General features: G+C 37.0%; 1 protein-coding gene across 3 annotated transcripts in view; it reads left to right on the top strand.

The window, feature by feature from the left end:
* PATJ (PATJ crumbs cell polarity complex component) overlaps positions 1-16,942 on the top strand; it is a 353,453-nt gene that overhangs the window by 209,638 nt on the left and 126,873 nt on the right. For all 3 annotated transcript variants that reach the window (XM_047788846.1, XM_047788847.1, XM_047788845.1), the window contains exon 29: positions 13,927-14,018. In XM_047788846.1, the coding sequence (XP_047644802.1) occupies positions 13,927-14,018 (92 nt within the window). The remainder of the gene's footprint in view (positions 1-13,926; positions 14,019-16,942) is intronic.

The following is a 16,942-nucleotide window of genomic DNA, read 5'->3' as shown; positions in this document are numbered from 1 at the left end:
CAATTATTATTTTTATAGTTGTGTATATGTGGGTATGTTAAAATTTACATTAAAATGCTCAAATCTTTGTATGCTTTCAACAACTGTGTACACCTGTGTAATCTAAAAACCTATCCTCTCCATCTCCCGAGAAACTCTTCTTATGTCCTTTCCCACTGGAATCTCTTAACTATCTGTAAATATGCTTCTTTTTTGTTACATTCACTAGTTTGTTGTGTTTTTTTAGATTTCACATATGACTTTGTTCTTATTTATCAAAATTGATTTTGGCTATTCTGTCCTTTGAATTTCCATATGAATCTTAGAACCAACTTGCAAATTTCTATTAAAAAAAAAAAAGCCTCCTAGGATTTCCATTGAGATTGTATTAAATCCATAGTTTAAGTTAAGAGGGCTGGACATCTTAGCAATTCTGAGTTTCCAAATTACGAATGTGAATAGCTCTCCATTTATTTATTTATCTGCAATGTTTCATAAGTTTCAGTGTAGAGCTTTTCCATTTTCAGTTAAGTGTATTCTGAGTATTTTATATTTTTCAATGCTCTTTTAAGTGGGATTTTTATAGTTTCATTCTTGTTTGTTGCTAGTACATATGTAGAAATATAATTGATTTTCATATATTTATGTATTGACCCTGTATCCTATAGTCATGCTAAGCTAACTTACTAGTTTTAAGAATTTTTATTGGGAGTTCCCTTCGTGTTGCAGTGGAAGCTAATCTGACTAGTATCCATGAGGGTGTGAATTCGATCCCTGGCCTCACTCAGTGGGTTGGGGATCCAGCATTGCCATGAGCTTGTGGTGTAGGTCGCAGATGCAGCTTGGACCCCGTGTTTCTGTGGCTGTGGTGTAGGCCAGCATCTGTAACTCCCATTCGACCCCTAGTCTGGGAACCTCCATATGCTTCAGGTGCGGCCCTTAAAAAGCAAAAAAAAAAAAAAAAAAAAAAAATTGATTCCTTTGCATTTTCTAGCGGGAAATAGTCATTTCATCTACTATAGGAAGTTTTATTTCTTCACTTTCAATCTTTATGACCTTTTATTTTTCCTTCTTTCCTGCCTTCTGCCTTCATTTCTTTCCCTCCTCCTCTACCTCTTCCTCTCCGTCCTCTTCCTCCTTCTCCTTTTTAAATCACAGTTGGATATTATATTTTGTCAAATGCTTTTTCTGCACCCAATTAGCATATCTGTATATGTTTTAAAATGAAATTTAAATATAACACAAAAAGATATTGATTTGTGGGCTAGTCAAAACTTTTTTTTTCTTTTTCTTTTTCGGGCTGCACCTGAGGCATATGGAAGGTCCCAAGATAGGGGTGGAATCGGAGCTGCAGCTGCTGGCTCCATACACCACAGCCACAGCAGCGCCAGATCTGAGCTCTTCTGCGACCTCCACAGCAGCTCACAGCAATGCTGGATCTCTAACCCACTGAGTGAGGCCAGGGATCAAACCTGCATCCTCATGGTTACTAGTAGGGTTCGTTACCACTGAGCCACAAGAGGAACTCCAGAAGTCTTTATTATAATATTCAAAATTCTTCAGAATTCTTCCTTTTTCAGTTTTTGCCACTACTTCACTATTCTACAATCCAGCTATATATATCAAACCACTTAAATAAGTTCTCATTACAGACGTGCATTTATTATTCTCTTCTTTTGCCCATGTATTTTATTCAGTATACTAACGCATTTTTAAGACCTGGCTCAACTATTTTGGCATAAATTCATGAGATTATTTTTGTTATTATCCTAAATAAAAATTCTTATTTAAATTTGATATCTGTTAGTATAGGGCTTGTTGGTTTTTTTTTTTTTAATGTTTGTTAACTTTAGGTAGTTGACTTGAAATTCAGAGATAAAGATTACAGGATGGAAAAACAAATACTATTAGATGTTGAAAATGTACTATTTCTTTAAGAAGAGAGGTAGCTTCTAATATTACATGTATTTTTAAGTAACTATTTTTCTTATGTAGCTCCCTTAATCTCTTTGGTCATCACTTAACTATAAATTGGAAGAATAGTCAATAAAATCTTTGAGAACCTTTCAAACTTAATGTTTTATAATTCTGGGACCTAAAACTTTGCTTCCCAAATTTCAGCATATATAATTTAGCCTAAGGTATTTCTGATCTCTATTCTGGGGAACATAAAAGCTATAAATCCTTTCTCAAAAATTTTACTAAATAAATCTTTTCAACTATGTAAGTTGATCTCAACCAAGATTGCAGAGCAGAATTGTGGGCAGTTTTGCCTCACTAACAACCCTCCACCCCAGCCTACTAAATGAAAATCTCTGAGGTTTGAAGGCCTTGGTATGCTTCTTGTACATTGCAAGAAGTTGTAATATTACATAAATCTAATCAGAAGTCTAGATGGGAAATTTTGCTCTTATAATAGCAGCCTCTTATGGTAGAAAATATAACCATTTGCTGTTCATACAGATTCCACAGCAATTGCATGAAATAAAATGGTGTACCCTGTAATGGAACTAGCAAATTTTGACAACTGATTCAAGTAACATTGAATGTGTCCCTTAATCCACAACGGGCAGAGAAGAGATCCTTACATGGTCCATAGTACTGCCGGCCCTTCCTCTGCGTCTCTGTCTCAATCCATCTCTTCTAAATGCTAAGAAAGTAGGGTTGACCTAGACGCCGCAGCTGTGGCTGGAAAAGTGAGAGCGGGAGAATAGAATAATTTCTCAGCTGAATGCTTCAAGTTTTGTACAGTTTTTAAATATTATAATTTTAAATGATTTTAGCTGAAGTTTACTGACCATCCTTATTTCTGTTTCTGGCTTAAAACTATTAAGTTAGCAAGTTGGCTTTAATTCTAATTGATATCCTAACATACCAAGTTTTCGTAAAGGCATCACTTCTTCCTGCGTTTTTCTCTTTTTTAACTGGTAGATTATGGTTTTTAACATGTTTTTAAAGTGACATGTAATCATAGAAAATTGTAATTGTACAGGTAAAAGTAATAATTGTCCCTATTTTACCTGTATAATCATATTCCTTCGGAAGTGACCACTATCAATTTACCATTACTTCCTGTTGGTCTCATGCATAGTCATATACGTTTGTGCAAATATAGATTTTATAGTTAATATACACAAATAGAGTCATATTGTACATACTTTTTTTACTGAATGATGTATTATTTTCCACATCATTACAAATAATGTAACATACTGGTCTGTATGCCTCTATGCAATTGTTTGAATAAACCTGTGGCATAAATAAATCATCTTTCTTTAGTATTATACACATTTTCTGCCCCACTAACAGGTATGTAAGTATGGGCTGTCCCCCCCCACCAGATGTTACAACCATTGGATATAATCAGACCTTAACCAGCCTGCCAGGTGCAGTTTTTTCCATTGAAAAAAATTTCATGCATATATCACACATATGCACAAGAGGAAGTAACTACGAAAATAGTACTACGCTCTTATTAGGCAGAGTTTTTAAAGTTGACATTTGAATTGGATTTTTCTCTGCCATCACTCACTGTACAGAGAGAATTCGGTGTTGGGGAATTATTTTGGAGAAGGAGCAAGGTGGTTGGGGATGAGATATGGGTGATAGAATGAGTATTAAGCAACGTAGCAAGAGTCCCATAGCCTCCAGTTGAACATACATGTCACCCATACCAAAGGCCCCATACCTACCTGGAAAGAGGCTTTGGGATTGGGAGACTTGAGTTTGGATTCTGACTCTGCCACTACCTCACTTAGAACTCTTGCGCTGGTTGCCGAGCTTGTGAGTCTCAGTGTCCTACTTACAAAAGTACAGGAGCACCTACTCTTCCGGTGTGTGACACTGAGCACTGTGGCAGGGCCAGACTCCTTGTGAAATATGCTTTTAAAAGACATCAAATGCGTGTGATGTAATCCTGCCTTACGGACTGAGTCACTGATGAGATGTGGCAGGGGGGAGGGAGGGAAGTGGGGGACAAGACTGGGGTTGGAAGGAGGAGAGTTGGAGGTTTTGATAAACTTTGATGGTTGATTGGATTTATGGCTGTGTCTATAGAAGCAGCAAAGAAAATATTTTGAAGGCAAGAGAAAAAAGATTCTAGTAACAGGGACTTGGAATAGAGGGCTAATCAGATTATTTGTATGAACGATGCAACTTTTAAGTTGGATATTATTAGTTTGGGAGAAGTCTTGACTTGGTAGCATGTACTGATGTTCTTGGAAGAACTTGGAAGAAGGAATTCCAGGTCACTGTTCCTGAGTCCTATTTACTTACAAAACTAACAATACCATTAACAGAGATAGACTGTAATGCCTCAGCCTCCTAGGAGAGCATGACTCCTCTGCAATATCAATGAGCTGCTGAGAAGTAGTTGGTACTTCTGCCTCTATTCCCTTACTCCTTCCTATGCCCTGCAGGTAATAGGAAATTATCTACAGACACCTACTTCGTTTGGTCAGATGAACCAACCTACAGCAATTGGGGCAACTTCCACAGAAACACTAAAAATTAGAGCAACACATAAAAACATTTCCCTTCTCGCTTCTTTGAAGTCAGTATTTTTCAGTATTGTCAGGGTTTAGGATTCAAAGGAACATCTTACTGTTTTCCTAATATATCATCTTCAGAAGATGTGAGTGACGTACTATTACTCTGCCTTTAGAAGATTTTTCAATTTAATTCATTTTGTCTGAGAGAAAATAAATCTCTCAGGCTTAGGCTTTGTAAATGAATGTGCTCCTTTGGGAACATTGTCCTTCACAGGAAAGAGATTAAATTGAAGTAGCAGAGGACCTCATTTCAGTACTGTATTCATTAAACTTAGTCCCTAAAGCCTGCTTCCTTGCCCAAACTATTAAGTTACTAGAGCTTGACATGTACTATTTTGTCTTTTGAGAAAGAAATTAATGTGATAATTGATTCATAAATTTTCTTTTGTTATCCCGAAATTGCGTTTTCACGTGAGTATGTCATCTTCCCAGATCTATCCCCGCCTCGGTGTGTGCTCTTTTCTTCCCTTCAGTTTTCCCATCTAAAAAACTGAAGGCAGTGGTTTGGAAAGGGAGGATTATTCTTCATGGGGGTGGGGGTGGCCAAGAGCTTTGGAAGTAGAAGATATTCTACGAAGTCCTCTTTGTACAGGACCTGGTTACCTCTATTCCGTTAAGTCTATACCTCACCTTCTAAAGCTATACCTGTGGTTCCTAGGGAGAGACCTGCAGTTTTCCACCTACATGTCTTTTCATATGCTTTTTCCCAGTCCTGGTGCCCTTCCTGCCCGCAACGCATCCTGGGCCTGTACCCATCTCTGAGTCAAGATGATCACCTTTTGCTTTGTGCCTGTATCCATCATAACAGCAACACAGTTATTTATTTCCAAGACTGTGCCGCTCATTAGAGTACCAGGTTCTTGAGTGCAAAGACCATATCCGACTGAATAAAAAGAAATAAAAGTCACTATAAAGTGACTTTCAGAGAACAGATATCTGGAACATGCTTGGTGCTCAATACGTGGTAGCTATGGTAATGATGATAATGAAATTCCTGTATCCTCATCACTTGCCCCATGACTATTGGATAAGTGAATAAATTGATGGGTATTAACGCATGTCTATTATATCTTTATTGGAATATTTCTTGATCTGGTGTTTCTATTTTGTGAGGCTCTGTTAATTGGATTTAAAATTACATGGGATTAAAAGTGAGTTACTTATTCTATGGCTTTCCCCCCCTTCTATCCCAATACTCTTAGAAGTAGTTTTGAATTATTAATAGGAAAGGCTTTGGGATTCAAACAGATTTGGCTATAAATATTGGCTCTAGATATGTTGGTCAAATTCCTAATTCATTAAGCCTCAATTTTTCCATCTGTGTAAAGAGGTAATAATGCATTGTTGTACTGATTTGTGTGAAATAATGTATTTAAGGCACATGTGTATGTACAAGTGTAGCATATATGCCTTGTATGCTGTAAGCATTTATCAATGATATTATTAAAAAATGGTTATGATATCAATATAGAAAAATAAACTGGAAATCACCTCCCACCAGAGATTGCATTGTTGTTGACATTTAGTAGAGATACTCACAGAGCTTTCTTTAGTCTCAGAACTTTTACATAAATGAAAATAATGTGATAAACAGATTACATGATGTTTTGTTACTTTTTTTACTCAATAATGTTATCTTTTAGGGCAGTTGATAAAGATCTATGTCATCCTCCTTCACCTCCTTTTAATGGCATAGATTTCCACTTGATGTATGATAGCAAATATAGTAAAACCTTTCGTTAATGAATGTATAATTTTTTCCAATTTTTTAAAGTTGTTAGTATAGCCATACAGACATTTTGAAACCTGTGTTTTTAATCTTTTTAAGATGAATTCTTAGAAATGGAATTATTAGATTAAAAAGGAACCTATAAGAGGATCCTAGTTTGTTTTTTCCTTCTGTGTGTTATAGTCAATAAGAGAATTGATTAAAGACAAAAGTTAACCTATAGACTGTAATGTTTTGGAATGAAAAGTTTAGAACATATTTAAAGGTGGATTAGGGAAGACTTTCAGATTTCATTATCAGCATTCCAGTTACCTGAATTCCAACTCAATTTTTTAATAATAATTTAACACTGTTCATAATAAATCATCCTACTTTAATAAGAACATGGGCAGAGAGTTGAGTATGTTTTAACACAGTATTCAAACCTCAGGTAAATCTGTTACTTGAACTAAATTTTAATTTTTGTATAATTAATATTTTTAATCTAAGCATAAGTTAATTAACTTTTACTACCAATTTGATAAAAAAAATTTTGAGTAGATTTAATTGAGCGACTCTTCAGCATAAATTTATATTCATGTTCAATTAAACTATAGAAAATTAAGAGTAGTTGAAAGCCTATTTCTTCAGGACATTTTTGAATAATTAATTTTATTGAAACAAATCTAATTAAGGACCTCTAAAGTGAAAGTTTATGTAGTATAATAAAAGAATTTATATCCCTTTAACCCTAGTTCTACTTCTACTTCAATAAAAGATTTCAATTAAGTGTCCCATCTCTGGTACCTAAATATGGAGGGTTTACCTCAAATCAGTGATGTTTTTTGGTTTGTTCCCCCCCCCCCCACTACAGTAGCAGAAACAAACCCATGAAGGGAAATATGGATCAAAATGAAAACCAATTATAATATGACTTATATGTTTTACAAATACAGATGTTTCTTATTTGATGCTATTGCCTTCAGTATCCAGAACTGCTCTAAGGTGCTCCTGAATGACATTCCATTCAACTGGAAATTCAGAACTATAAAAAGATGAGCTTACTTACCTATGATAAATATTAGGTCATGGAGCTAACCCTGAGGAAAGGCTTTTATTGTCAGTAAACAAAAGAGAAGCCAAACTCAGATGAGAAAACCAGAATTGTGAGTCAAGAGCATAGAAAGCACCCTTTACACCAAAGTCCTTTTCCTTTGTCTTTTTCTTTTTTCGAGTGTCTGAAAGAACATAAGACTAGAAGATAATTTGGGTGTATAAATTAATATTTAGAATTAGAACTCCCTGATATGATATTAGCAGAGACGTTTCAATGGAAAAGAATGGAAATTAGTTCAAGGTAATTTAACCAAAAGAAGGAGAATTTATTGGAATGGCATGAGTGATCCTTCTGGAACCGAAAATCAGGATGTTGGGGGTGGGGCTCAGGAGTGGTGACTTATCCTGTCTCTTTATCCATGTGGCAGATTGTGACCATGTCACAGAAAAGATGTAGAGGATTGTCACCTGCAGCTCAGGCACAGTTCAAACCCCCCAAAAGAGGAAATCTTGATGGTTCTAGCCTGTGTCACATGTCCTCCAGCTTCAGCCTGGAGTTCTATGACAAGCAATACTAACTTGGCAATTGACCAATGCGGATGGCATTTGTGATGGGAAGGTTTCAAGGACTGTCCTTTGCAGAGAGAAGTGATTGTGTGCTGGCAAAGATCCCCAAAGTCTCTACTGCTTCCCAGCCTGATCCAGCTTTCTCATTCGGTAATACGGAACTCGAGATGGAGAGGCATAAAATGTACTTCCCACAGTCATGGCTAGGTGGATGTGGGGAAAAAAGGTACTATTTATCATCCAAACTGGATTTCTTTTGAGAGAGAACACTATTAATAAGGGGGACAACATGTCCCAGATTTAGAATATATGGTTACCCTTGAATGGAAGAGTTGTACATCTCAGATTTTAAGGTAATAGATTATTTGGGAGTTCCTGTAGTGGCTCAGTGGTTAACGAATCCAACTAGGAACCATGAGGTTACAGGTTTGATCCCTGGCCTCACTCAGTGGGTTAAGGATCCGGCGTTGCCATAAGCTCTGATGTAGGTCGCAGACGCAGCTCAGATCCCGCATTGCAGTGCCTCTGACGTAGGCCGGCAGCTACAGCTCCGATTGGACCCCTATCCTGGGAAGCTCCATATGCCATGGGTGTGGCCCTAAAAAGAAAAAATAAGGTAAATAGATCGATAGACAGACAGACAGATAGATAGATAGATAATTTGGGTGGAATTGGAATACCAAGTCAGGACTAAGGATAGTTCTTTCTAACCTTATAAGATAGTGTCAAAGATAAGGATATATCTAAAAAATTTGTTATTCTTTCCGTATATTGAGTCACCTTTGAAAGGAGAAACTTTGGGAAAAGCACTTAGTTTCTCTACTTCTCAGTTTATTGGAAGTAAATGGAAAATGTTTTTTCCAATTTCTAGATCATCTGATCACTTTTATTCTAAAAGAATGAAATATTTTAACTTTTCCTTTGGCTTGGGTCAGAAAATAATTTAAAACGTGGTCAATATGTCTATTTGTATAATGAAAAAAGATGTAGTAAGTGTATTATTGTTCAGGGCATAATTTGTTTGCACAAAGGGAAAGGTACAGTCTTATGCAGGACTATATACTGCGCTAGGGATTGCAAAAGCCTAACAGAACTATCAGGCTTTGCCTCTGTGCATTGTGGTGGAATGCTTAGAGGCATTTGTACATTTTTTAAAATTGTTTATATATAATGATTTTTATTTTTTTCCATTATAGCTGGATTACAGTGTTCTGTCAATTTTCTACTATACAGCATAGTGACCCAGTTACACAACACGTATACATTCTTTTTTCTCACATTATCCTCCATCATGCTCCATCATAAGTGACTAGACATAGTTCCCAGTGCTATACAGCAGGATCGCATTGCTTATCCATTCCATATGCAATAGTTTGCATCTATTAACCCAAGTTCCCAATCTACCCCACTCCCTCCTCCTCCCCCTTGGCAACCGCAAATCTATTCTCCAAGTCCATGAGTTTCTTTTCTGTGGAAAGGTTCATTAGTGCTGTATATTAGATTCCAGATATAAATGATATCATATGGTATTTGTCTTTTTCTTTCTGACTTACTTCACTCAGTATGAGAGTCTCTAGTTCCATCCATGTTGCTGCAAATGGCATATGTCGTTCTTTTTTATGGCTGAGTAGTATTCCATTGTGTATATATAGTACATCTTCCCAATCCAATCATCTGTCGATGGACACTTGAGTTGTTTCCATGTCTTGGCTATTGTGAATAGAACTGCAGTGAACATTTGGGTGCATGTGTCTTTTTCAAGGAAAGTTTTGTCTGGGTATATGCCCAAGAGTGGGATTGCTGAGTCATATGGTAGTTCTTTGTATAGATTTCTAAGCTATCTCCATACTGATCTCCATTGTGGTTGTACCAGCTTACATTCCCACCAACAGTGCAGGAGGGTTCCCTTTTCTCCACACCCCCTCCAGCATTTGTTATTTGTGCAGTCATTAACGACAGCCATTCTGACAGGTGTGAGGTGGTACCTCATAGTAGTTTTGATTTGCATTTCTCTAATAATCAGTGATGTTGAGCATTTTTTCATGTACTTGTTGGCCATCTGTATATCTTCTTTGGATAAATGTCTGTTCAGGTCTTTTGCCCATTTTTCCATTGGGTGGTTGGCTTTTTTGCTGTTGAGTTGTATAAGTTGTTTATATATTTTAGAGATGAAGCCCTTGTCAGTTTCATCATTTGAAACTATTTTTCTCCCATTTTGTAAGTTGTCTTTTTGTTTCAAAACTCCAGGACCCAAGATGTTAAGTGTCCAGCTCAGAGTTTATTTTATAGACATTTTTACAAAGATGACTTCAGAAATCAACTGATTTTTATGTACACTGTACAGATGATGTAACTTCTAGGTGTGCTTCAGGATTACAGGATTTTAAGCTAATAGCTAAATCACCTTGAACAAGCTCTTGAGTGACAGTCTCATCATCTGGTGAAAGTACATTACACCCAGTTATTCTGAAATTTAACTGAGATTCTGTGCATAAAGAGCTTTGCAGAGTGTTTGGCACAGAGTAAGCAATCAGTAACTGGAGGCTATCATTAATTAGAATTAACCCGAAAAACTTCCACGAGGTGTAAAACGCTTTCTTTCTTGTCAACGCTATACTTAGAAGATGTCATAAATCTGTTATTTAAACAATAGTGCCCTCAGAAAACAGCAGTTTCTCAGAAATAGGATAAGTCACCTGAAGTGCAGCGTAGTCTTTCTAATCACTTGGCGAATTTTCTCTGGAATGTGTTTCCTTAGAGATGAGGAAATGTAAAAACTGTTGATATCATTGGAAGCTATATACCTTTTGTTTAAATAGTGAAATTGTTTCATACACAGTTAAGATCTGAGAAAAGGCAAAGATTATTCTCTCCTGAAACTCAGAGGGCTGCTAATGTATCATTTCTACAGCCGAAAAGAGGCTTTGTTTTTTTGTTTTTTTTTTTTTTTAAATCCAGAAAGATGCACTTTTCTTTTAGATTTAATCCGGTAAAATCAGGTTTCACTCTATCTTGGGTTTCTTGTTTTGTTCCCAGTTTTCCACTGGGTAACAAACAGTCTCTCCAGAGGCCCCTGAACATTGGCAGGGAGCTGCTGCCTTAGCAGTAAATGCCACCGTTGTTGGCAATGGAAAAAAACATCGACAGCAAGCAAGCTGCCTCGCCTTTCTACTGCCAGGGCCTCTGAATATTCAGAAGTGGCACCATGAAAGATATAACTTGAGATTTACTCTTAGGTAAATTAAAATTAATGACTTGCTTTTTTCATTTGGACTGCGATTTTTCCCTCTTAGAATAGTAGTGCCAAGGATTCTATCCTATCAAAATGGAGGGTCACAGCTAAAAAGCAGGCATATTCATAAACATGAAACAGCTCAGTTTTCTATATGCTCAAGCTTTTGCTAATCAAAAAAACTTAAAAAAAAAAAAAAAAAAACTTCAATCACGGTGAAGACTGGAGCCCACCTTAGAGAAAGTGTCCTAGCAGTCAATTAATGGAAGGACTACTTCCATTCAGGGCTCTGTGATTCATGCATCCTCATGGAGCCTCACTGTGGCAAGCTCTGTGTGAAAGCCGGGGGATATCAGGATTCCAAGAAAAGGATACCAGTTCTTGCCCTCACAGGGTTTAGCTCTGTTCAGTAACTGTTGCATGCCCGCACTGAAGCTTCCACCTGACAGGTGGACTTGACTTTGTGGGTGGAGTGCAAGTGCGATCAGAGAAAAAATTTTAAGCCTAGTGCCATAGAGTTCAAAGACAGGAAGGTTTGATAGGTTATGGTTTAGGAAAGACTTTTTGAAAATAGAGGCCAGGCACAGTGGGGAAGATATTCACAAATAATTACCTGAGTGCCTTGACATTAAATCAAGCATATTTCATGCATCAGCTCATTTTCAAATTGTGATTTAAAGTTCCTTACTTTATTCAGTTCATTATAATAAACTGATGAGCAAAAAAAAAGTGATCATGCTAGACATACTATTCTGTAGCCAGGCTTTGTCATTTAATACATTTTGGATATTTCGTATGTCATTAATGTATGTTTTTTCATATTACTCCCAATGACTACATGGTTTATTTAATTATTTCCCTGATAACTAAGTTAGGTTATATATATGTGTGTGTGTGTGTGTATATATAAGGAAAATAAAGCCATGAAGTATTAGGAGAAAATATATTATCTAGAGGGTGGACAGTTAAAATGTTTTTTATATTTTTAGAGCAGGAAAATTAAGAGAAAACTAAGAGACTTCCCACATCCCCTCTATCCTCACACAGGCACAGCTGCCCTCATTACCAACTTCCCTCTGCAGATCAGTACATTGGTTACAAGTGACCCAGCACCGTCACCCAAAGTCCACAGTTTACATTAGCACTCAGTCTTGGTGCTGTACATTTTATAGGTTTGGACAAATGGATGTTGGCATGTATCCATCATCATAGTATCATACAGAGGGTGGACGCATTTTAAAACACCTGACACTGGGGAGTTCCCACAGTGGTGCAGCAGGTTAAGCATCCAGCGTTGTCTCTGAGGTGGTGTGGGATCGATCCCCTATCTGGCACAGTGGTTTAAGGATCTGACGTTGCCGTAGCTCCAGCCCATAGGTCACAGCTGTGGCTCAGATTTGACCTCTGGCCTGGGAACTTCAAATATGCCCTGGGTGTGTTCAAAAAAGGAAAAATAACCCACGATATTGAAAAAGGGAGAAACCTTAACAGAAAAGACAAGTAATTTTAACACATAAAAATCCTTTGAGCATCAAGATTACTGTAAATAAAATTTTCAGGCATTATTTAATTCTCACAGCAGTTCTATGAAATAGATGCCTACATTCCTTTTAAAGAAGGAGAAACTGAGGCGCAGAGAATTGACAGTATAGAGATCACTGGATTTCTGGGAGATTGATTATCTTAAGTGAAGAACAAAAGCCGATAAAATGAGAGGCGTAGTGAAATGTCATTCAGGTTTAGTCTTGGTAACAGCCTGTGATATGAATCCCAGCTTTACCACTTGGAAATGGCGAATACGCTTCATTTTAGAATTCCATCCTTTGAAGGGTTTATTTCCATATATTTTCTCAGTTTAGCTGTTATGACAAAAATGATACCTTTTTCAGACGTGTCTTCAAATGCAAACGTTCAGAGACATCAAGGACAGACAAATTAGATGCTAATTACAAAAAGTGTAAACCCCTTTTTACTATTGTTTATATAGTGTACTCTCTTGTCCTTTAAATAGTAGAAATTATCAAGGCCTCAAATAAGGGTGGTATAACATAGGTCATTAACTATTTATTGAAGAGATGAGGGAAAAAAACAAAACTGTATGAGCTTTTATCAGATGGCTGAAATAAAATAAAAGATTGCTTATGACTATCATCATAGTTTAGCCGTGGAAAAATCCGGAGTGAAAAAATTTAGAATACAGATGTTTTTAGATCATACTTAGGTGAATTCAATCAAGTTAAAAATCCCACTGCATCTTGCCATAAGAGCAGATGCCTCATTGATTGGTTATGTAAAATGTTTCTGTGCAGCTGATCTAATATTTGACTTACAATGAAGACATAGTATTTATGTCCCCTGGAGTAACAAAATTTATGCTGTGTAATAACTTGACACGTTTACAGAATCACGTTTAATGGGCCCTTCAGAGCTCTGATGGGTACCACAATTTGGTCTGCTTTCCACATTTTTTAGGAACCTGGAAAAGCGATAGGAAATGAAATATTTATCATAAGGTTTTTGCATCCAGCTCAACTACTGCGCTCCAGTTTAGTAAAGAGTCAAAAACTGTATGTTCTTTATCAAATGCATTCAAAGCTAAATTTATAAGATCTTAGTAGCTGCTTAGAATTTGTGTTTGAATCCAGATTGTAGAGAAAGATTTTTAGCATTAAAGAGTCCTTCATCTGCCCACTTAAAAATGAATGGACCTCATTGTTTAATTTCAAGTACATACACATATACTTGGACACATGTATAAGTATATTCCTATATATTTCCATACAAAATATATGCATTGCAATCTTACAAAAAAAATTCTGTTTTTGCCCATGTAGATAAACAATCAGATCCTGTATGGAAGAAGTCACCAAAATGCATCTGCCATTATTAAGACTGCCCCCTCAAAGGTCAAGCTGGTTTTCATCAGGTAAGAGAGAGAAATCTGATTTTCTAAAGCTTCGCATCTCTTCTGGAGATGTTCTTATTTGTGTGAGACTGTTTTATCTTTGGTTTGTTTAACAAAATCACTGTATTCTAAAAATGCATTTTCCTTCTGTAACAACACTTTCTAGATTGTTTTGATTTTGAGATGTTATTTGTTTCATGTGATAGAACTGTTAGTCGGGGCTGGTATTTATATTTTCCATTTTTAAAAATTCTTCCCTTCCTGGATCTTCCTGATTATCCTCTTTATAAATATAATACAGCATTCTAGCTTCTCCTCCTGTCACCATCACTCAGTACATTTGCTGGCTCATTAATGCCTTTGTTGAAAAGTGGGCAGGAACGCAGAACCCAGGAAAGTTTTAGGTACTTCACAGTTAAGAGTGCTGATAAGAAATACACAGCAGAGGGGACATGAGCTCTGCTGTCTGAATTGTGTGGTTGGTGAGGCTCCACATTTGCCCATACCTCGTCTGCTTGCTGACTGAATCCTTTTGGCATAAGTGAGTCAGGATTGGGACTCTCCTTCTGTGTAGCCATCATTGCCTCATCAGCAGTGGAATGAGGTTGGATTCCCTGTTGTTGGACCGAAGTGACATAAATCTGAATTATTTTTACGGGATGCAAGTAACCCTGTATGTTAACTGACCCTCTGTCTTTTCCTTCTGGGCTTCAGATATTATCTGTAGAATGGGGGTTATAAAGTGCTTGCCTCATTCATTGTGGTATTTCAAAAATTAGAAATGCTTACCATGCAGTTCCCACTGTGACTCAACAGGTTAAGAATCTGACTAATATCCATGAGGATGTGGGTTCAATCCCTGGCGTCACCCACTGGGTTAAAGGATCCAGCATTGCCGCAAGCTGCAGTGTAGGTTGCCTCCAAAGCCTCTTGGATCCTGCATTTCTGGATCCATGCCTAGCCTTCGAACCTCCATATGCCACTGGTGCAGCCCTAAAAAAAATAAATGAAATGCTTACCACAATGTTGAGCATAGAGTAAAGGCTTGAAAAAGTGTTAGCTGGTCCTTATGACAGTGGTGATTGTAATTCTTCCTTTTCTCAGTAGTTACTTGTCAGTAAGACCTGCTTCTTCCCAGGAGACGACTGGGACTAAGGAGTAGTTTTATTCCCAGATATGGGCACTAATGCAGGTGATTGAAATATTCCTTCCCATGCCATCGCTTTAGCCTCACAGGCATTGCTCCTCTGCTCCTGGAGAGAGCCTATGTTGATACCCTTTTCTTCTGCTCAGTAACACTTCCTAGATTTCCAGGTTTTTTGGGTTTTTTTACTTTTTTTTTTTCTAGAGGAAGAAACCTTCCTCCTCATCTGTCTTCATGTATTAAGAAACCTCCTCTGGCTTACTTACCTTGAAGTCCTCTGTTAGGCACCAGTCTCTTTTGGGGGGAGGTTCTTGATCCTTTGTGTAGCTAGAGGTTACAAAGTTAGAGTTAGATATAAAAGCATGAACAGACTTGAAGAAGGTTTAGCCACTCGAAAATTTAAGATGTCCATCAATAGAAGCCCACACAAGTAAAGAGTTGAACCATGTAGGCTTGAGAACTTTGTATAAAGTGGTTTGAGGCTTACATAAGAAGACATTATGTAGCACTCATTGTCCACACATCAGTGCTTGCAGTGGTGGCCAAAAGTGTAGCAAAAGATGTCATTAACATGATTGTTTACTTCTTCAGCATTTTTGGGGCCTTTATTACTCACACTGAGTCATCCCATTTTAAAGAGAAAAAAAATTGAATAGATTCCAAAGGCAATCGTGTAATGCAATTAAGTAGTTGGGAAACAGAAGCCCTCGTCATTAAGAAAGGGTAAATGATTTGAAAGTATTTAGAATGCAAAAGAGAAAGCTGAGTAGAATTTTAATAGTAATAAATCCCCAGTAGTCTAGTGTCTGATGGTTTCAGTTTTGATTTTTGAAATATCATGCTTCTTTCAAAATTTCATGTCATCTAATGATGAACCTTTATTCCATGATCATTAAATTATCATGCCTAGCACATAGTGGGTATTCAGAAAGCTTTATGGAATAAATTTCCTTTTAGCTCCTATTGAGCAATCCAGATTACTTACTGTCCAAAGACAACAATCATAGTAAGTTAAACTTATTTTGTGGATTCAAAACCACATACAGATAGATTACTCATTATTTTGCAAAATTCTCATACATTCATACTTTAGTCCCTTTTCCCACTACCTTTCCAAATTATTTAACTAGGAGGATTTTTCTATATCTTCTTTTGTAGGGAGAAAAATGATGTAGGCATGATTCTGAACAATCTATTGTCATAACCACTTTTAGAACAAAGGAAAATTAGTTGAATCAAGAGTGATGTATGCACTGCGCACAACCTCTTGTTTGATCAGCAGATGTGTAGCTGATAATTTGTGTGCCAACATTAATTAGTTAATGCTTCAGTTTCCATAGGGAAGGAACTAGTCATCTGACTGAGAACTCTCACCTAAAAAGAATTCAGTAATGAATTCTTTTCTAAAGCAAGACTGAACTCTGAGGCTTAGAGATGAAAAAAAAAAAAAAAGAAAAGAAACCATGAATTCACCCTGGGTTTGAAACCCACTCTGTGATACCCGAGCTGTGTGAGCTTGGTCAATTTCCTGAGCTATAGTATGGGAATAATATAGCTATCTCATAAATTATCTTGTGTATTAATACATATAAATTGCCTGGCAGTATGGACTCAATCTACAGGGCTGGCTGCTATGGTGATGAGATGATGGTGATGATGTCCATGGCAGGAAACCGTGGGGAGGGAGGGAGGCCGGAGGTCAAAGAAAAGGAAAGAAGTAGTCAGGGAGGACGAAAGAGGAGGTTGGGAAAAAAGAATGATTTCTCATATGCTTTGCCTACTTCTAGACTGTTTTTTTTTT

The sequence above is a fragment of the Phacochoerus africanus genome, chromosome 8, assembly GCF_016906955.1.
Source record: "Phacochoerus africanus isolate WHEZ1 chromosome 8, ROS_Pafr_v1, whole genome shotgun sequence".
Taxonomy (NCBI): domain Eukaryota; kingdom Metazoa; phylum Chordata; class Mammalia; order Artiodactyla; family Suidae; genus Phacochoerus; species Phacochoerus africanus.
This window is presented reverse-complemented; position numbering and strand designations above follow the sequence as displayed.